Raw genomic sequence first — 22,025 nt, forward strand, 5'->3', positions numbered from 1 at the left:
CAATTTTTCTTCTTTTCAGTTTAATAATCTAGCAAAAAATCACTATAAAATTTAGATCATCTAGCAAATAAATCATAACAAATAGATGAATTTAAGCCTCGATAAACAACGGGAAGATAGTTTTAGGTACTCACCGAACTCCAGGTGGCCGCCGGGAAGTGCAAAGGTGCTATGGCCGACGGCGGAGAGGCGTTTCCCCAACAGAACTTTACTTCCTTTCAAAAGGAACACCGCAACGCCAACTTTTGGCATCGGAGGTGATGGTGGCGTTGTGGTGGCCGGTGTTTGCTGAGCGCCGTTTTCCATTTCTCCGGCACCGGAATAAACTTAACGGGAAGGCGGAAATTGCGTGTGGAGTATTTCTATATTTGAAAATTTTGTAATTGGGTCCCGCCACTAGTAAAGTAGGCTCAATAGTAAGAAGCTCTTGGGCTTTTTTAGACAGACCAGCCCATTCAAACTTGTGTGGATGGGAGGTTTTCACAAATAGACTATTTTGTATCATTATTTAAATTGTAACCTCATTTAAATTATTCGTATAACCTAAACACAACTTATTTTATCATATTCTTAAAACCTTCCTATCATTTGAAAAAATTACAAAAATCTCTACTCTCTCATATTATAGGATTCATCACTTTCCGCGATGTATCGGTCGAATACATCACTTTACCCGATGTTATCGAGATGTTGAGTGATGTATATGAAACTAATACGCGATGTATCGAGACGTTGAGCGATGTATCCGAAATTGAGACTGAATGTATCAGGACGATTTGGGATGTATCCAGATTCCATCAAATTTAAGGAATTCTTGTAATTTGAAGAGGAGTAGGGATAAGATAAAATAAGCTCTTAACAATATGTGATTTGTGTAAAATTCCTAAAAGGAAACTTTTGGGATCATCTTACAAGTCTTAACGGATCGTCACAAGTTCGAATGGATACAAATAAAAAAAGAAAAAGATGTTCGATGGCATGTGCATGCCTTGAGCACGATATTTGTCAAGTATTTTCTTGCCTCTTCAAAATTTATTGACTCAATCAGGACAAATCGTAGTTAAGATATTGTCTAAATAAAATTTACTAACAAATTTAAGATACAATTAATGAATGTATTTAACCATTGAGGAAATTCACCTTCTTTATTCCTCATAATTTGGGAACTTTAAGTACTGAAAAAAAAAGGGATAGCAAAATGGGGATGGAGGAAGAAGATTTTAAATGGCCTTGATATAAATATACACCATTCAATATTATATGAACTTTCACTGAATAATGAAGTTTATTGTTTACAATTTAGCGTCAATCTAATAATAATTAAACGAGTTATAAAATTCAGTAATACATTCAAAATTCATAAATTTCAAATTCTAACTGCGACTTGCTCTGCTGTTATAACTTCAAGTTAAGGTAACATCTTTCAGCTGAATTGCAGCGTCGGACTGTTGGACGAGAGCCTATACAATTGCCATACACCTTCTCGTTGCATATATTCGCTGTTTTTTGATTAAAAAAAAAAACATTGATTATTATTTTTTGAAATCAAACAGAATAACACTTTTCTATTCTAAAAATAAATTATAAATTTCTCATTAGACATTTTATAACAAGTTTTATAATCATAATTCACAAATATCTCATCATATAATTCATACTCACGACCACAAAGTATTAGAAATCATCAAAAAAAAGTTCTTTAAACATTGTATCTAATCAAATATCTTTACCCAAATTAAAAAGGGTCCCTGTATTTTGTATCGGTCTTTAATGGTTGTCCCTCGAGGTAAAAAAATCATAAGATATAAATTTATATTTTTACATAGTAATAGTTTATAAGTTATGTTTCGCACTGTTAAATAACTTTTATTATGTTATAAATGCAAAAATTAAAATTCAACTTATTTAAATGATAAATTTTTTTTGACTCATTTGAAAGAAAAATCATGCAATTAAATGAAAACAAGATTATACATATGCATGAACTAATTTGACACACATATTAATAGTAGTTTGCATTAGGCGGTGTGAAGTTTAAAAAATTAAAATTAAAATATTTGATTCTCAGAATTTTGAATTGTGACACGTAAATTGAGAAAGGATTCAAGCAAAAATTTAACACACATATTAATAGTAGTTTGCATTAGGCGGTGTGAAGTTTAAAAAATTAAAATTAAAATATTTGATTCTCAGAATTTTGAATTGTGACACGTAAATTGAGAAAGGATTCAAGCAAAAATTTACCAGGTGGTTGTTGGATAGTTGCTGATTTATCTCCTCGAGGGTGGCGAGATCGTGATTGCATTTTACTACTTCTTCCCGGACCTGTTATTAAAATAGAGTTTATATATATTATGCTATCATAATAATCAATTTATCCCAAATATAAATAATTTGATCGTATAAATACAAAGAACAAGCACTTTTGGGTAGAAATTTTTTATTTTTTGTTTGGGGGGTTAGTGGCACTACCTACTTGTCTTTGAATTTTCTTCCCATTTGGTCAAATTGATAAATAAAAAATTAATTTTTAAATCTTTCCAAATTTGGTATCCACTTTATTTTCGATAGACTAATTACTAAGAGTCTGTTTGATCAAATTTTGAAAAAATATTTATTTTAAAAAGTGTTTTTATTGGAAGTGTTTGTTAAATTTATGATAGCAATTTGTATTAGACTAATTAATTTAAAAAGACTTGTTGATCTAGGGTAATATATAGTTTATGCTTGATTGTAATTTCAAAAGTGTTTTTGGAAAAAAAATTGAATTTGTGTCGTACATGACTTATTTAAAGAAAAAATGTTTTTCAAAGACAATTTTTTCATATTGAAAACTGAAACACGATACCTCAAATTAAAAGTAAAACCCATTACAATAAACGGAATAAGAAAACAAGAATAAAGCAAAAAAGGAAATGAAAAAGAAAATTGTTATAAAATATTATATAACAATATTTCTATTGCTTTCATCTTCTATTGTCTCCCTATTTTTATTGCTTTCATCTTCTATATTTCTTGTCTTATTTTGCTTTAATTTTACAACAAAAAACTGTTTATTAGTCCAAGTTAAATGCCATCGTACTAATTAGAATTCTCAACATGGTATATCTTAAACTAATGAATTTGTTTACTTCCTTCAACTGAAAATTTAGGGGGAAAAATTAAAATACATTAAAGTGAAGGGATAAATATATAATTTTTGAAAAGAGTTTTATTTATGCGAATAGGTTGATTGGAAAAATCAAACTCTCCACCTTATAATAGAAATGATCTTTATGCTTTTATCAATAAACAAGAATTATTATTCTATAAACAATAAATATTTTTTTTCTAATTATCATATTTAATATATCAATCAGAAAAGCAAAATGATAAAACCTGATAATATTCTTCGAGAGGCCATTGTTGACGATAGACAAAAAATTAATACAAACAATATCAAAGTGAATGCTTTGTAATTCATGGTTTCAAAAAGCTATGGAGGAAGAGAGAAATAATACGATGTGTTTTTTTGTTTAATCAATAATAATCTTATATAAAAATTTCCTCAAGAGAAAATTAAATACTTCAAACGGGTAGACTAAATCCTTTAGAAAATTCTCACTTCGTTTATAACCCATTTTATGGTTCTTGACTTTTGAAGTCTTCCTTGGACTAAACATTTATGACACTTTAGTATCTATATTAAAGTTCGACTGATTTTAAATTCGTATTGTGTAGGTATACTTATTCGGGCAAAAAATATTTTTTATCAAATTTTTTTCTATATTTAAATTTCTAAATCAAAACCTCGAGACAATCTCATTTATTACACCGCAACCTTTGTGATTCATGACACTTTGGTCTACTCTTAAGTCCTCTCATGCTAATATGTTGAACAAGTCAATACTCAATTAGCCTTTTTTTTTTTTTTGCAAGAACATGTACAATATATAAAGTGATTTTATAATTTGTTTGGCCAATTTTTTAGAAATTAATAATGTTTTTTTTCTTTCATTTTTTTACTTAGTTTAAAGAGTTGAGATTTTTTTTTAAAAATAATTTCTACACAACAGCAGAAATTATTTTTCATAAGCAGAGTTAAGGGGTGTTCACGGGTCGATTTGGATCGGTTATTGGTCAAAATCAAAATCAAACCAACTTAATTGGTTTTAAAATTATCAAAATCAAATATAATATACATTTATCGGTTTGGTGGTTATCAGTTTCGGTTTGGTTTGGTTCAGTAATTAATCATACACAAAAATAAAAGAAACAATTCATTCAAAATGTGAAAAAAGTGAGAACAATCCATTCACAAAACGAAAAAATAGTTAGAATGACTTAAATTACTGAACTTTCAATCACTAAATTTACGATCAATAAAGCTTTAAAATTCACTATATTAGCCTAGAAGGAAGAGACAATAACATTTTCAGTTCTACAAAGAATTGTTATAAGCACTCGTATACATGAAATCAATAAGATAAATGTTTTCATATTGGACATTTTTGCTTTCAATAAGTATATTATAAAGAAATTTTAATGAAAATATATATAAGATCTTTAAAGTTGTTTATAAAAACAATATATTAAGTATGTATATTAATAAAATATATGTATATAATCCATTGGTTCGGTTATTTCTTCGATTTTTCAAATAAAATCATAACAAAACCAAATACTATCGGTTTTCGAAAAATCTATAGCCAAACCAAACCCAAATAAAATTAGTTTTATTTTATCGGTTTGGTTCGATTTTTCGGTTTGGATCAGTTTTTATCCAAACCGTGAATACCCCTAAGCAGAGTAAATTATTTTTAAAATTTTTGTGATCTTAAATTAAAAATGTATAAAATATATCATATTTGTAAAACATAATATTGTTGACACCCAATTTTGGCCCTCCACAATATGTATTGATCATCGAGCTTTTTCAATTTCAAACGATTTGAAATAATTAGTTTTTAATAAAAGTTGCAATGTATTTCAAGTTTTAAAAAAAATAATATAGTTTTGTCACTATTTTTAAATTTTCAAATAATACACATATTTTATAAAATTATATTTAGTACATTTTATGGGTATTCAAAAATCATCTAAAAAATAATAATAACAATTTAGTTTTTCCTAAATATTTGGTTAATTTAGTTTAGTTAATTAATAGCTTATATTTTTGAGTTAATCAATTTATAATTAAGTTAATCATTTTATTTTGTTAAAATTAAGAAGCTCGTTAATTAATTAGTAACAATTCATCTTATTTGATCTTTAGCCGAATTCATCAATCATCGAATTGGCTATGTGTTAAAATTCCATTGGTTAAATTTGGTAATGCAATGAGCCATTTCGGCTAAAATTGCAATACTTTGGTCAAATCCTAAAGACCAAATGGTTTTATAATAAACCCTTTTCCCAAATCTTGGCCCAATCTCATACAACCCATCAGCTACATACAACAATACACACAATCAGCAACACCAAACGAGTACCCGACCGACCCAGAACTCAAGCGCGACCCCTGCTGCGTCTTCTCCCTCGCGTGACCAGACGAGCAGAAACCCAGAAATTCCAGCAGTACGCGACACAACTCTCCAAAATCGCGCGTAGCCCGTGTCGTCCCCTCCCTATCTTCGTACAAGAATATTCTCGATCGAGCCAGGTGTTTGCATCTCGCGCCTCGATCGTCCTTCACTCAAAATCAACGCCTCTCCATTCAAACTCGTACACTAACCAGTTGGCAACCCTTATATGTTAAGGGATTTTTCAAAAATCCCACATCGAAAATCTTTCCAATTTTTAGAGATTTTAGGCCCTATAAATAGGCCTTCTTCTCACTGTTCAAGGACGGTTTTGGAGACATGAGAGTACCCATAAAAAGCTTGGGAATTCTCGGTTCAATAGTTTAAAATTTTGTGGTCATTTGAGTTGAAAGAGGTGGAATCGCCTCCGTCGAACTTGTCGTTCCGATTCGCTGCCCAGAACCAGGTAATATTTCTTTCTTTCTATAATTTTCGTTATGTGTATTTATAAATTCCGTTTAGAGTAGTTTGTAGCAATATGTTAGCATAGTTAGTTTTTTTTATCTGCTCGTTTAAGCCGAGTCTAAATTGATTGTGTCGTTGCTTATAGTCATTGTTTGTTCTTAATTTTGCTACAATTGATCAGATTGGCTGTATATTTTTCCTTCGCCTTGCTTAATAAAATTTAGCCATGGATTTGCCTAAATATAAAGGAGCCCTGAATTTTCTTTTGTTATACTTCCGAGTTTGAGCAACTAAGTTGTTAGGTTTTGAGATTAACTGTTGTTTCTTCCTTTACTGTATAAGTTGTGCACCTAAGCTAGTTTTTTTATTTTTTTTATTTTTTTTATGATCTGGTGTCTATTAACATTTAGTAAAATGTATTTCTTGAGCATGCTGCCTGTTTGGATTCTCTGTTAAGATCCTTAGTCTTGCAATCGGTGTTTCTCTAGCGTTTTGCTTCGGTTTGATGGTTCTTTGCTCATGTTTCTTTGTAGCTACTGTTCATACGAGTTGTATTTTTTCTAGATCTCTGTTTTATATAGTTTTGAGTCCATTTTAATAATTGTTCGCGTTTTAGTTTGATTTTCTTCTCATCTAAGTCGGGTTACTGCTTCTCCATAAGCATAAGAGAGCTTGTTTTAGTTTAAACTTAATTCCATGAGCTGTTTAGATTCTTATAATCTCTAGTCCCTAATTTCATACTTGTTGTATTGATGTCTCTAACATTTGTTTCTCCACAAGGAGTGTTGCTTTGATTTTAAAAAATGGAATTAGTTTGTTGGTTTGCCTTTTCACTTATTTTCCAAGATGTTTTCCAGTAGTCTTATAAATATGTCTTTGCTTTCTTCATGTTTCACTCATGTGTTCCTTGATTAAGTGTAGACTTTATAGTTAGTAATAAAAGATGATTTATTAAGTTAGTCTTGCCTTATACACATATATCCGACTACAGTTTTGAATGTATGAAATTTATCTTCTTCTTTTTTTTGTAAAAAATCCCCTTAGTGTTACTGCTAGTGCTTTATCATTTCATATTAATGAGGTTAGTTTTAACTTGTTAATATTCATGTTCCTTAAAATTACTAGTTGATTATTTTATTAAGATTGCCTATTTGTATTGTTATTTATCTATATTCTTTGTTATAATACACTTCTGTAGTGCATATATTAAGATTTTTACTTAATGCATAGTAATTTGTCTCTTCTCTTAGGCGTGTGTTTAGGCTTTGTGATTGGATTTTAGATGTTGTGTACCTATTTAAATTGTTGTGATCAAAATATGAAATTTAGTATATAATGTCTAATCCATGCTATTCTTTGAAAGTTTTCGTGCTTGTTCGGAAGTTTGCCCGTGAGGTTTAGTTTATTATTATAAATAATTTGAGTGTCTAGATTTATTATTAAGATGAAAGGATTCATTGGTGCATCCAAGTGATTTGTTTTAATATTTTTGTAAAGTCTTATCACGTTAAGTTATTAATTTTTATCTCATTTTTGCGCATGAACTTTCTCCGAATGAGTCCAACGGACTCCCCTCTCTTGCATTTCATCTTCTTGAGTCAACCTCATCGGAATCATGAAAAGGAAGCTAATATTAATGGGTTAAATTCCAAATCAGTGGCAGCAGCTAAGTAGCAGTGTAATGACAATCCCAAATGGCCGAAAAATTGAATTTTGGATTTTAGAATCCAATTCAATTGCATCAGTAGCAGCAGTCCCAAATGGACTAAAATTGGAAAATTTTGGACTTTAATTAGTCCAATTTGCAGCAGTAGCAGCAGCCCGCAAAGGGCTAAAGATTTTGGGATTTAAGACTTAGAGGTCCAATCTGAGCATAAGCGACAAAAGTGGTCCGAGCATTAAGTCCAATGGCTTGATTTGGAGACATGCTTTACTTCCTTTATTTGTCTTATTAACTGTTTATTGATTGATCGCGAATTAACTCTTTATCTAATTTAGATGAATCCTTGGGAGTTTTTAAAATAACTCTTCTATTTCGTTAGTTATTTACTTCAAATATCTAAGTTTTCAAAACCCGTTTTAGTTAAGTCACTCTAAGCTTCAAGACTAACTTGAGAATTATCTATATTCTTTCATAGTTAGCATTTAGCCTTCAAATCCACGCTTAAGTTATTGTGTTGACTTTTCGACTCAAAAACTTGACTCGGATAAAATGTTAAATTAATTTATTATTTTGGCACTTCAACATTTGAATTATTTCATTAATTGGGATAATATGAATGTACAAGTATCAAAGATTTCTCATTTATCAAAATAAAAAATAATAATAAAAATAAAAAATATATATATAAAATAAGATTTTTCAAGTAATTTAAGTTTTCTTTTAAAATTAGCCAACCTTTAAATCCGTCGGTTAACCGCGTGTTAGCGGATTCTCTAAGATGCCTAAACCCTTCCTTAGAGAATTATTTGAACCCTTACCTGACTCTGGTTTTATTTAAAATATTTTCTTTCAAAAATTTCATTTTTAAATGGTTTTCTTAATTTTTCCTAAAGAATTAAGTGGCGACTCCAAATTATAATTTTCCCAAAACTCAACAAAATTGCCAAAGTTGCGAAATTGGTTTCGAAACCTTAGTTTTTCGAAATCGGGTCGTAACAAATATAATAATAATTATTATTTTATTGACAAATAAAAAAAAAGTACTCCCAAGTCCTATGGAGTCTTCATTACAGTTGATTTGGTCACCTTATAGCGGTCTTCTCAAGTTGTGTAGTTTAGCTCCAATTATATTACAAAACAATTGGGCCACAAAGATGGAAAAATTTAAGAAATCCCAACTTTTAGTGTACTTATTATCATTATCTCCTATAAGTTTTATAAATCTCTAAAATTCCTTATTTTTGTGCATCAGATTAGTGTATCTCGCGCATCAGATTAGTGTATCATGTATAATATGTACATCAGATTAGTGTATCATGTATAAAATGTAATGTATCTTACTTAACGATTAATGTATCTCGCGCATCAGATTAATGTATCAGCGCTTATATTATTGTATCTCGCGCATCAAATTAATGTATTAGCGCTTATATTATTGTATCCGTTTGAGGGATTTCTGTAATTATAAACTTTTAAGGGATAGATTGTAATTTTGCCTTAAAAGTATGTGATTTTTGTAATTTGCCCCACAAAGATACCATTGTTTAACGATCATTCTTTTTATCGGAGATTTTATAATAACAAAACTTTAATCTTTCCATCTTTGTCTATTTAGTTCAAGTTTTTATTAATGTGCTTGTCTGTGAGCTATACTAATTCTGTAGAGTAATGGCTTGCATAGGCATGTCTTGTACTTGTTCGTATATGTGACATTTCCATATTTCAAAATGCAAATAAGTTTGTTTGTTTTTTTGTAATTTTTTTAATATATTTTAAAAAATATTTTAAATTATCAATTATTTAATTTATAATATATTTTATATAATTCAAAAATATAAAATTTATTTTAAATAATTTTTTTTTTCATATTCAAATTCACGTAATTTGGAACAAAGGGGGTACTAATTTTTGCATTTTAATTCTTTTTTTCTTCTTCATATTTGATACAACTGAAATTCCTACCCTCTTTTGTTATTGTATTTATATAGCTAAATTAAATATGTATATTAAAACTAATAATAAAGTAGATGAGGTAGGATATTATGAATATATTGAATTGATTCTAGTATTTTTCTGTACAAAGTATATATATATATAAATCTATGATTTCAAAAGTACAACATGTTCAACGAAAAGAATAAAAAGAACCTAAAAATTGAATTCGTCAAGTTTTTTTTTTAACTCAACTTCACCGTCAAAATACATTCTCCAAAGATAAAGGGATGTTTGTCTTGAATTGAATACGTCTCTAGAGTCTCATAAAATTTTGATATCTATGTAATATTTTGAAATAAGCGCTCTGTCATAAAAAAAAAATTATCATTTTTTTTATTTACACACCTCATAAAGTAATACATCAATTAGGAGAACGTTTAACTGTTTTATTCTTATTTATATTCTAAAATATAGTCTTTCTTCATTGAATATATTTACTTTATTTATATGTCATAATTTATGTATTTATAGTTTTTAAGAATAATTACAATTGAAGACAATTAACCTGAGAAAAAAATCTTAATTTTATTTTAAACTTCTAAAATATCAATATTTTAAATAAGTACAACAAGTTTTTTGAGCGAAAAGAGTATAAAAAGGACCATTCACAATAGAAAAAATTGAAATATTTTGTGTGGTGTCCTCTTTTGGGAGATAATTTAATGAAATAAAATGTACCCATCCAGTACAAAGTGGAGTTCTAAAGTTTATAAACCATCTATTTAATTGATTAATTAATTATCTAAAGCATTGGTAATAATAATACTACATAATTTATGGATCATTTTAACATATGTTATAATTCTTGCAGAGATCCCTGTTTACTTGACGACGTATACAATTTTCTAATTCTTGTCGATTCATTCCACTGCATGCCGTCGGGGTTGCTGCAAAATAACAATAATAATAATAATAATAATAATAATAATAATAATAATAATAATAATAATAATAATAATAATATAATTTTTGTTGATAGTAGGGTTTAAACCCACAACTCTAGCGTGAAAAATGTTTTCACGATCTTTTTTTGCCATCGAACTGTCTTTATTTAATTTTCTAATACAAATATAGGGTCAACGAACCCCCACTTAATTCCACCCCTGCTCATATGTTATATATCTTTCTCACAAAAAAAAAATTACTTATAAAATATTGTGATTTTTAATTAGTAGTTTTATATTTAAATTAATATATATATATTATTTTTTTAAAACTTTTTTTTGTAATTTTATTTTTTTAATTTTTTTTTAAAGAATATTCCACTAAAGTCCCGTCCCGTCCTGTCCGGGCCTTTCAGTTATTGGAGAGCCATACGAAAAGAATGAGACTATAAATGCATGAATTCATATTTAGTTGGATATTAATATAAACACGAGATATCGAGTGAAAAATTGAAATTGGAGAGAATTTTACCAGGGGGTGGGTGTATAACAACAGGTGGTGGGTGTTGTTCAGTTGCTGAATGATCTGGTTTAGAGGAATGAGGTCGCATTGGACCTCCATCATACTCTGTTATCATAGAAAATTAAATTAAATTCAATCATATAAAATTAATTTATCTAACTTGATAAGTAATTTAAATTTATTATATAGATTCTCGAAATATTGAAAAGCTTCCTAAATTTTCGGTATGACAAAATTATCAATGTTTTTCTCACTAATTCAATTAAAATATTTATAAAAATAGCACTAAATATTTCTTGGTGAGAAATTATTAAGTTGTGCAGAAATTCATATTGATATAATATGGTTATAAAATAATAATTTTGATATTTTAAATAGTTAAGGAGGATAATAAGACCTGTGTATAGAATAAATATATAGTTAATTATTCTCAATTATGAAACAAGAAAATAGATTTTATCATAACACATAGCTAATTGAATAATTCAATACTTAAGAATTTATTAAATTTATAAATATCATAATAAAAAGAATCAAAATTGTACATATAATTTGAATTAAAGATTAAATATATTTAATCAGAAATCACAATGATAAAAATAACAAATCTTATATTTTAAACAAGCTAAAAAATTGAGATGGGAGAAGTTTACCAGGTGGTATTGCTGGTGAGCTAGCATCATTATAATCATTATTATTATTATCCTGATAATCACCATTATCATCATCAGCCATAATAGCCCTACGTGCTGTAACAAAGAAAATTTATGTTATAAATATATAATTTTTTTGTTTTAATTTATGTGACTTGATTTAAAGTATTAGGAAGTCAAACTAAACATAGAAATAAAAAAAATATATATCCAATGTAAGTTTAGTGTAATCTCATAAAGTAGGGTTTGATGATGGTGAAATGTATACAGAGTTTACCCCTAGACCCCTACCATAGAGATAGAAATGTCGTTTCTGATAGACCCTCGACTCAAGGAAAAATAGTATGGAAAAATAAGTACTTAACAAAGGTAAAGAAGTACTCAAGGCAAAATACTATAAAAACATATGATAATTAATCATTTCGAACAGTAACTACAACAAAATAATATAATAATCGAAGTACAAAAAACAACAAATAGTAATAGAAATTGGAGGACGAAAATTACAGATGCCATGCTACAAATACTAGTATGGAAGAATAAGTAAGACTACACTCAACTATCTACTAACATTCTACCTTAATTTGTGTCCCTCCACGAAAATAAAATTTACATGCATATCCAAACATTATATAAGAATTATGTAATATAAATCATTATAGTTAACAATTCAAAGTATTTGAAAAAAAAATCATGGTTAAAACACAGGGAGTTAGAACAACAATTAATAATAAAATGAATAGTAATAATTTAGGGGATAAAACAATTATATTATAGAGTGAAGGGATTAATAAACCTTGTGATAATCTTGTAGAGGATGTTCTTGAGGATAGACAAAAAATTAAGAAAAAAATAGCTATGAATAAAAAAGAAAATGTTTTGTGAATCATGGCTTTTAAAATCTAAAAGATTGAGGTGTTTATTTAATCAAATAATAAGCTTATTAGTTGACCCATTTATACAATTTTCTTAAAGATTGCAATATTGAGAAGGAATTTGAAAATGTATGGACAACCATTTATTAGAAAAATCTTATTTTCTTTGCCCAAATTATGTGGCTTGACTTTGGAGTCTTTTGCTATAAGTTAAAATTTTAATTCATATGTTAAGTTTCCTCAAGTTGATGACTATGGTGGGAACTAGTCAATATATAAATCTAAAGTATCACTATAACAACAATGTAAGGTCACAAAATTAGTTACGAGCTTCATCCCTTATCTGTTATTAGATATTTTATATAGCTCACAATTTTGTTTTTATTCCATGTTTCCAGTTTGTCGTTTAATATGATTGATAATAAATTTGTATTGCTTAGAGATAAAAGTTATTTATCGCGCTAATTTCTATTTTTATTATAGTGTATTAAGGGTGTGTTTGGTATGAAAGGAAAATGTTTTCCAATTTTCTCATGTTTGGTTGGGTTAAATGTTTTGAAAAATGTTTTCCAAATCAACTCATTTTCCTAAAATTTAAGGAAAATGACTTCCCTTCAAAAGTTAAGGAAAACATTTTCCAAAACTCTCTTCCAACTTCAAATTACAATTACTTTTTTGTTGAAAAAATCAATTTATTTTGTCCCTACCCTCAAACTAGCCCCCCAACCCCCTCCCCCCCCCCCCCCCCCCAAAAAAAAAAAATAATAGTAATTTTAAAGCTTGTTTTTAAATTCATTTTTTTACCCCACCCTCACCCCTACCCCCACCCCCTCCAAAAAAATATTAAAAATTGTTTTTAAAAGATATTTCTAATTTCAATTTTTTATTATTTTACCCACTACCCTCGCCCCCCCCCCCTCCCCCTAATCAGCCCCCCAACCCTCTTCAAAAAGAAAAAAAATTAAATTTGTTTTTAAAAAATATTTTCAACTTCAAATTTTTATTTTTTCATCCCGATCCTCGATCACCCACCCCCTTCCCCAGCCAGCCCCCCCCTCCCAAAAAAAAAAATTCATTTTTTTCACCCCCTACCCATCCACCCCCATAAAAAATTTTAAGTTCGTTTTTAAAAAATATTTTCAACTTCAAAATTTTATTTTTTCACCTCAACCCTCGACCCCCCCCCCCCCCCCCTCTCTACCTGCCCCCACCCCCAAAAAAAAAATTAAGTTTGTTTTTTAAAAAATATTTTCAACTTCAAAATTTCAATTTTTCACCCCTACCCTTGACCCCCCCTCACCCACCCCCTACCACTCCCCCATCCCCAAAAAAAATTTAAGTTTGTTTTTAAAAAATATTTTCAATTTCAAAAATTATTTTCTACTTTGGTAAAAATAAAAGATATTTCTCAAAAATATTTTTCATTCATAAATCAAATACTAAAAATATTTTCTACTCACCAACCAAACATGAGAAAATAAGTTAAAAATCAACTTGTTTCCAAAAACATTTTCTAGGAAAACATTTTCCTTCATACCAAACACACCCTAAGGTAAAATTCAAGTAGGACCATGAGTTTGTTAGTAAATCTACATCTTACATAAAATAATACATCATTTGGTTGGCAATATGTATAAAATAATATTTGTATTAAGTTATGGAAAAAAAAATGTATTTTCTTATGCGATGGGATGTGGAATAAGAATTGTGTGTTAGCAAATGAGGGGATTTAAATTAATATTTAAAGACAAATATAATCTTTTGATAATTTTATTTTAGGTTGATAAAATAGGAACATTTTGATGGATATGATATAGTGAGTATGACTCACTCATTAGTGGTATATAAGAGGCTTTATACATTGGGTAATTTATAGAAATCTCACTAGTTTAGGGGCTAATTACTTAGATTCATGCTAGTTTGCAATATTATGAGTTTTACCAAATTTTGTTCTTCAGATACATATATATGGTTCATCCAGATGGTCAAAATTAGGTGTAATTTGTTTTAGATACAATGTATCCAAGTGACTCTCTCACTCGCCTCTCGTATCTCGCTCGCTATTCTCCTCTCTCCTTATATCTAATATTCCAGATATATATATTTAGTGTGATTTGTATATATATGAGAATCTTACTCGTGTCTCTCCTTCTCTCACCCAACTCAATACATGAGCATAGGGCTTAAACTCAATAGACATTAAATATTGGTGATTCGAATTGAATGATTGTAGTTATATTACATGGAGCTAATTGTCCACTGGACATTATTTGGTTTAGCTAGTGTTCTTATTCTTGTGGGAAGGATAAGTCCGTATTTTTTTTCTTCAGCTGAGCGACTATCATAAATAGCCTTTAATTTTTTATATCTCACGTAAATAGGAGTAAGGTTTGTGTATAACCAATCCTGTTCAGATCTTACTCGTGGGATTTGACAAGATTTGTTAGCTGAAGTCGGTAATATGTGGTTGGAATATATAAAATAGGATTAACTAAAACTTGTGTTAGTAATATTTTGTCAAGCGCATTAAAACTTTCAATTAATTAATTAAAATGTGTGCTGTCGGTCCCACTAATTGAATGATTCAACATTAAATAATTTGTTAAACTCACAACCGGAGGGATCAAAAATGTGCAATACCATTAAATTGAAGGCTAAACATGCTTATACCAAAAATCACAAGGTCCTAAATCAAAATTTACCAATTAATTGAAGGACTAAAAGTGCTAAATATCCTTAATTAACATAAGTATTAATTCCTTATTAATTACAAAGTGCAAGCATAATTCAACTTAATTAACATAAGTATTCTTTAATGGGAAGAGTGCACATGCTGAACTATTTAGAATCACTGTAGCTGGTACAATGTATACGATATGGCAGGAAATGAGCAATCGAGTCTTTTAGACCAAAAAAAGAAATTTTTCGGTTGTCTTAAGGCAAATTATTCAGATGGTGGTGATGCGAGGTAATTTTAAGGTCAAGTTAGCTAGTTGCACTACGAAACTTAATTACTATCCTTGAACTATAACTCTTGTATAGTTGCTTAGCTGCTGATATGTTGAGACTATGTCCATCCAACAACCAGATACTCGGTTCATAAATTCCCTACTTTGATATATATAAAATGTCTTTATTAAAATAAAATAAAATTGTCCAACTCAAACAACATATATAATTGTATATAAATATAATATAAAGTTCTTGCTCAATATAACTTTTTTGTTACTCAATCTCTGTTCATGCTCCAGGAGCTGCAAACATGTAAAGAAGAAATGGTGTAAATAATGGATCTGTAATCTTGAAATTTTTTTTTTTTTATATAAATCGTTAATGTAAATAATTTTTAGGTATAATACATAAATAAATATATAAAGTTGATTACAGTTGTCAGTTGATAAGTAAACACTTTAAACTTTGACAGTGTACATTTGGACACCTTTGTTAGTGACTCCTTGTGCAAGGCATATTCACTCTGATAAATGAAGTATTTTATTTACCCAAAAAAAGTGTATGAGAAATATTTTTGAGAAAATATATAACAAAAACACCCTTTAGAAATTTGATCAAATACTAATTGGCCAAAACAAACAGCCCCTCACAAAAAATGCTTGTTCAAAAATAATTTGTTTTTACAAAAAAAATATGTTCAAAATAAATTTATTTTAAAAGTTAGGTCAAACAGATTAAATTATGTATATTAAAGTAAAACCAACAAAGATTACAATCTCTCATCACACCATGTTCTTTGCAATTTGAATTATATAACCGTTCCAGCTCTTCCAAAATTTAATGGGTTGGGCCACTAGATATGTCAACTAATCAATCCGTGAAGTAACATACACAATAACTTAATTTTTTTCCCTTTAACCTTTGCATATAATAAACTATACCAAATAAACTGAGACAAATAAAATAATATATTTTGTGTAAAACTTTACCAGGTGACGATATTGAATCTGGGGATTGAATTTCTAGTATCTGAGGATCGATAAAGTAGAGGGAACTACATGGTGGATACGATTCTTCTTGAGATTTATAGCCATTGCAACTATAACCTACATTCAAAGAGGTATTAAGTTATACATCGCAAGTTTTTAAGTAGGACACATTTTTAAAAAATGTTTAGTATGTATATTCAAAGTTTGAGGACATAAATGTTAGTTGAGGTCAAGTTAAAGAGAATGTTAATATATTATGCCTTTCTAGAAGCTAGCAAAATCTTCCAATTTGATTAATTTATCTGAAACATATAAAAGAGTAAAATCTCAAAATAGATAGTATTAGATCTTATATACGAGCTACTACGTATTATTGCAAATACTTTTCACTTTATTTGTAACTTTTTAAGTTGAAGATGAAGCTATGTTTAATTTTAATTTTTATAAATAATATTTAGCTTGTTTTATTATACTTTTCCTACAAAACAAAAAATGATTTAAACATGAAATATAATTTAAATGAAGTCGTTTTTATAAAAATAAAAAATTTAGTATAAAATAAGAAATTAATGGTACAATTACATTACGAATGATGAAGTCAGAATTTTCATTAATATAAAGAAATAGACACACGAAATAAGAAGATTTAACATCTTCTATATATACATAAAAAGTAACAAGTTAAACTATATATAAAAAATATAATTTTCTACTAAAAACCCCCCCTCGATTTTATCTAGCTCCGTCCCTATATAACATTACAATAAAGGGATTAATACTACACCTGTCAATCTTCTAGAGGTTGCTGAGAATAGACAGAGGATTATGACAAAAAAAGCTAAGAATAATGCTTTGTGATTCATGGAGATCAAATTGGAGCAAAAAGGAATTAATTTTACTATCTTATATGAGGTGATTATATTTTAATCAATAAGCTTATATGCTAGTCCTTTTATAATATTTCTCAAGGGATCATTGATAAGGAATTTATAAATGTGTGGACCCTTTATTGTTGGGAAAAAAAAATCTATGACCAAAAAAAAAGAAAAAAAATTACGCATTCTTCGGCTAATTAGTTTATCAATATAATCCAAGTATATAGTATTTATATATTTTTGTTGTATAAGTACTACATATATTATATAAATTAGATGACTGAATGATATTTGATTATAATTTTCTGAACATTTGATTTATAATATTTTAGTTGGTCAAGTCCTCTCAAGTTGATGACTGATGTTTTCAGTCTTGAGTAAGCTTGCTTCATTAAAAATTTTAAAATTAACTTATTTTGAAAAGTATTTATTTTTGGTGAGAAGTTATATTTGTGTTTGGCTAATCATTTACAAAAACACTTTTAAGTAGCAAATCAACCGAGCTATTAAAATCTCTATATGTTAAGAAATGGAACTTGTGTCTGACTCAAATGATCTTTAATAGTGATAGATTAATTGCCGCTAAATATGTATTGTTAAAGGCAATTATTAACACTTTTTGTAAATGTCCCTAAAGCTTATAGTGACATTTAATCCAATGGCGATTAACTTATGTCAGTAAAAGTTTTAGCTTTCTTTATTAATGCGCATATTTATTGCCGCTAAAGATTATTTTTATGATTTTTATGATTTTTTTTCATAGGGCTTGAATTGGATTGACATAAATGATACTTCATATGGTCCACTTTTCATGTGCTAAGTTTTTTCCAAGTCGAGAAGTAGCTAATTTATTTTTATTATATATAGAATAGTCTCACCAGTCCGTAGATTAGTCTATACGCGCATAAAATGTTCACATCAATTTTAATAATTTATCATAGTTAAATAATAAATCAAGGTAATGTATGTAATTGACTATTTGTGAAGATATATGACATATATTTATTAGATGATATAAGTAAATTTTATCTACTAAATTTTGTATGGACTTTATTTGCCATGATATTAAGGGCCCGTTTGGCCATGCGATATGGTATCATGATAAGGAATCATGATATGGTATCATGATATGGAATAATGAGATGAAATTGAAGGTTTGTTTGGACATGCGATATGAAATTTTTGTGTTGTATATTTTCTCATAAACATAAAAATTCCATAAGTTGTAAAACTATTAAAATAGCCCCAATTGTTTATTCAATCTTATAAAATAAACAAAAATTATAAAATCGCATAATAAATTATTACAAAGTTATTTGCTCTTCAGTTAAATAATTGTTTCATCTAACTTTAATTTAATTAAAAAAATTGAACATAAATTGTACTTGATATGCTCATATCTCTCAACTACTCTTACAAATAACCTATAAAGTAGAAAAAAACATACATTAGTGAGTAATTATTAACTTAGAAGTTAAATGCACTGAGATAAAAATTAACAAACATCACTAGCTTCTAACTATTTACAAGAAAAATCAATAGTTAAATATTATTGAATAACGAAATTTTAAAAAGTTACCACAAGTTTGAGTCAAAAACACTTCTATAAAATTTAATCAAAAAAATTATAACTAGTCCACTTGACTAAATATTAATAACTAATTGATCAAATTTTTTCAAGTCCTCAATCAATTAGACTTGATATCCTTCAGTCATGTGAACGAACATTTTGCAAATACTAAGATTAAGAAAGTGCGGCACCGCCAATGAAAATTGTCTTTTATCAATATTATGCTTAGTCATAAGATTAAGACGTTTTTTTTATTATGAAAAATCAAAAAAGTATTACTCCCTTCGTTCTCATTTATATTCACCAAATGAATTTCTACTTTATCATTTATATTCACCAAATTTAAAGTGATAATAAATTTTATATTGGTGAGAATAATAAATTTTAAAAAGTAATGATGTGATTATAAATTTTATTTACATATGAAACAAATAGTTAGTAGATATAAATGTGGGGTTGTTTTAACAAAATATAAACTCATGGATCAATTATTGTATTAAAATATCTCAAATCATGATATGAAATCACATGGTGATTCCATATCATGGTTTTTGGAGAATATGGTATCACCTCTCATGATATGGAATCATGAGATGGAATCAGCGTAAAATCACATGTCCAAACGCTGATTCCATCTCATGACACCATATCATGATATGGTATCGCATGGCCAAACGCCTACTAATTAAATGTGCTGAATTTTGCAATCTGAAAAGTTTAAAAGATCAGGCATGATGGTAATAAAGCACGTGCTAATACGAGTCGATGATAAAAATCAATATATTTGGATGAAAGAAAATATACCTATTTGAAATAGGAACACACACATAGGTAATAGAAAAATACTTAGAAGTATATTACAATAAGAATAATTGAATGAAGGGTTTTTTTCCTTCCAAGAATAACCTATTTGTATGGCTACTTTTGTTAGTAAGTCCACTTTAAATTTACACACCAAAGGATGTTGCAGAGGTGCATAACATCAGAAATCATCAACATTTCATATTAAATAGCTATTATATTACTACAAATAACATAGCATATTCAAGAATCACTTGCCATTACAAAACCAAAACACCAGTGGTGGTACAGTCTGGTGCTCAAAACATTCCGCTATTATGTAGAGTCCGTGGAAGGACTGTACCACTAGAGGGTGTAATTTAGACAAACTACTCTAATACAAACATCAAGGATTGATTCCACCGCTCGAACTAGTGATCAATCCTAGCAACATCGAATCCTAAATACTTAGCAAAACAGTTAACTATCAAGTAGTTGGAAAAGGATTGAAGCCACTTTGGACCATATCTTCTAAAGGACCAAAGAGTGGTTTAGGGAGATTGTTCCATTCATACCAATCCCAACCAGCACATTTCTCAGGTTCAAGTGTTTCAGGCTTCTGGTTAACATCAGCAGGGACTGCTCTGATGAATATGCAAACGGTGTGAACTTTCTCTGAGATGACATTGTTAGTCACCGTTAGATACTCGGTTTTATCAATTATCAATCTTGTTTCCTCCTTCACCTCCCTCGTTGCGCACTCTTCAAAACTTTCCCCTGTAACAAATACATGATCAATGTAAATAGGCGTATTCAACATGTTTTGAGCCTCACTTCAGAGCTTAAAAACATGCCTTTAACAACACTGGGCAACTATTGCCTCAACCTCTTGTTCAGAACCATAGGCTTCTAGGCTATGAACATGATTACTTATTTGATCCTATTGCTGAACTCAAATATGAATATATTGTGTTTTCAAATATGTCTTGAATTAAACAGAACCAAGTAATCCTTCTGTTTCAATTTATTTGTCTGACTTTCCTTTTTAGTTAGTTTAAAAAGGGATGTCTTTTTTCTTTCCAGACAACTCTTTAGTTCTAACTTTATATGTAGCATGTTTAAGACAACACGATTAAATGACGTTTTGGTACATTCTACATTTCTTTAATTAAACACCACAAGATTCAAAAGTCTTCTTGACTATCTTAAACTTCGTATCAAGTCAAAATCAAAAAAACAAACTGCTATTACTCCCTCGGTCCCAATTTACGTGGCATTCAACTTATGCATACTTTCTAGGTGAAATGGGCAGCTATTACTCCCTCGGTCCCAATTTAAGTGGCACAACTGAAATTTTGAAATTCAAACTTCTAAACTTAGATTGTGAATTCAAACATAGAAGTTCTAAGTTTTTTTGAAATAAAATCTAGTATATATTTGGAAACAGAGTAAAAAGTACTATAAATCACACTAATTAACCACAAAAGTTATATTGCAATCTTGCAAGATATTTTACCAAATAAAGGTGATTGTTTAACTTTTTGCAAAAAAAATAAGTTATTTCCTACTCCAATTTTTCTTCTTTTCAGTTTAATAATCTAGCAAAAAATCACTATAAAATTTAGATCATCTAGCAAATAAATCATAACTAATAGATGAATTTAAGCCTCGATAAACAACGGGAAGATATTTTTAGGTACTCACCGAACTCCAGGTGCCCGCCGGGAAGTGCAAAGGTGCTATGGCCGACGGCGGAGAGGCGTTTCCCCAACAGAACTTTACTTCCTTTTAAAAGGAACACCGCTACGCCAACTTTTGGCATCGGAGGTGACGGTAGCGTTGTGGTGGCCGGTGTTTGCTGAGCACCGTTTTCCATTTCTCCGGCACCGGAATAAACTTAGCGGGAAGGCGGAAATTGCGTGTGGAGTATTTCTATATTTGAAAATTTTGTAATTGGGTCCCGCCACTAGTAAAGTAGGCCCAATAGTAAGAAGCTCTTGGGCTTTTTTAGACAGACCAGCCCATTCAAACTTGTGTGGATGGGAGGTTTTCACAAATAGACTAGTTTGTGTCATTATTTAAATTGTAACCTCATTTAAATTATTCGTATAACCTAAATACACAACTTATTTAACCATATTCTTAATAATTTTCTATCATTTGGAAAAATTACAAAATCTCTACTCTCTCCTATTTCCGGATTCATCACTTTACACGATGTATCGGTCGGATACATCACTTTATGCGATGTTATCGAGATGTATACAAAACCGAGATGCGATATATCGGGACGTTGAGCG

The 22,025-nt window shown here is 29.0% G+C and overlaps 1 protein-coding gene and 2 long non-coding RNA genes across 6 annotated transcripts in view; all 3 read right to left on the reverse strand.

The window, feature by feature from the left end:
* Positions 1-21,615, reverse strand: part of LOC125829882 (nudix hydrolase 1) — a 55,309-nt gene extending 33,694 nt beyond the window's left edge. For 2 of the 4 annotated variants that reach the window (XM_049509103.1, XM_049509102.1), the window contains exon 1: positions 135-323. In XM_049509103.1, coding sequence (XP_049365060.1) covers positions 135-306 — 172 coding nt within the window. In that variant the 5' untranslated portion in view covers positions 307-323. Of the gene's footprint in view, positions 1-134; positions 20,503-21,429 lie in introns of those variants that run through there. The other 2 variants (XM_049509100.1, XM_049509098.1) reach the window with 2 other exon arrangements.
* Positions 2,245-3,554, reverse strand: LOC125829890 (uncharacterized). The gene is made up of 2 exons (XR_007443113.1): positions 3,379-3,554; positions 2,245-2,325 (listed from the first exon to the last, which is right to left on the reverse strand). It is a non-coding gene; the product is annotated as an uncharacterized LOC125829890 (long non-coding RNA).
* Positions 10,326-11,137, reverse strand: LOC125829889 (uncharacterized). The gene is made up of 2 exons (XR_007443112.1): positions 11,041-11,137; positions 10,326-10,511 (listed from the first exon to the last, which is right to left on the reverse strand). It is a non-coding gene; the product is annotated as an uncharacterized LOC125829889 (long non-coding RNA).
* Positions 21,616-22,025: the final 410 nt, after the last annotated feature.

The sequence above is a fragment of the Solanum verrucosum genome, unplaced genomic scaffold, assembly GCF_900185275.1.
Source record: "Solanum verrucosum unplaced genomic scaffold, falcon-dt-bn FXZP01000008.1, whole genome shotgun sequence".
NCBI lineage: Eukaryota > Viridiplantae > Streptophyta > Magnoliopsida > Solanales > Solanaceae > Solanum > Solanum verrucosum.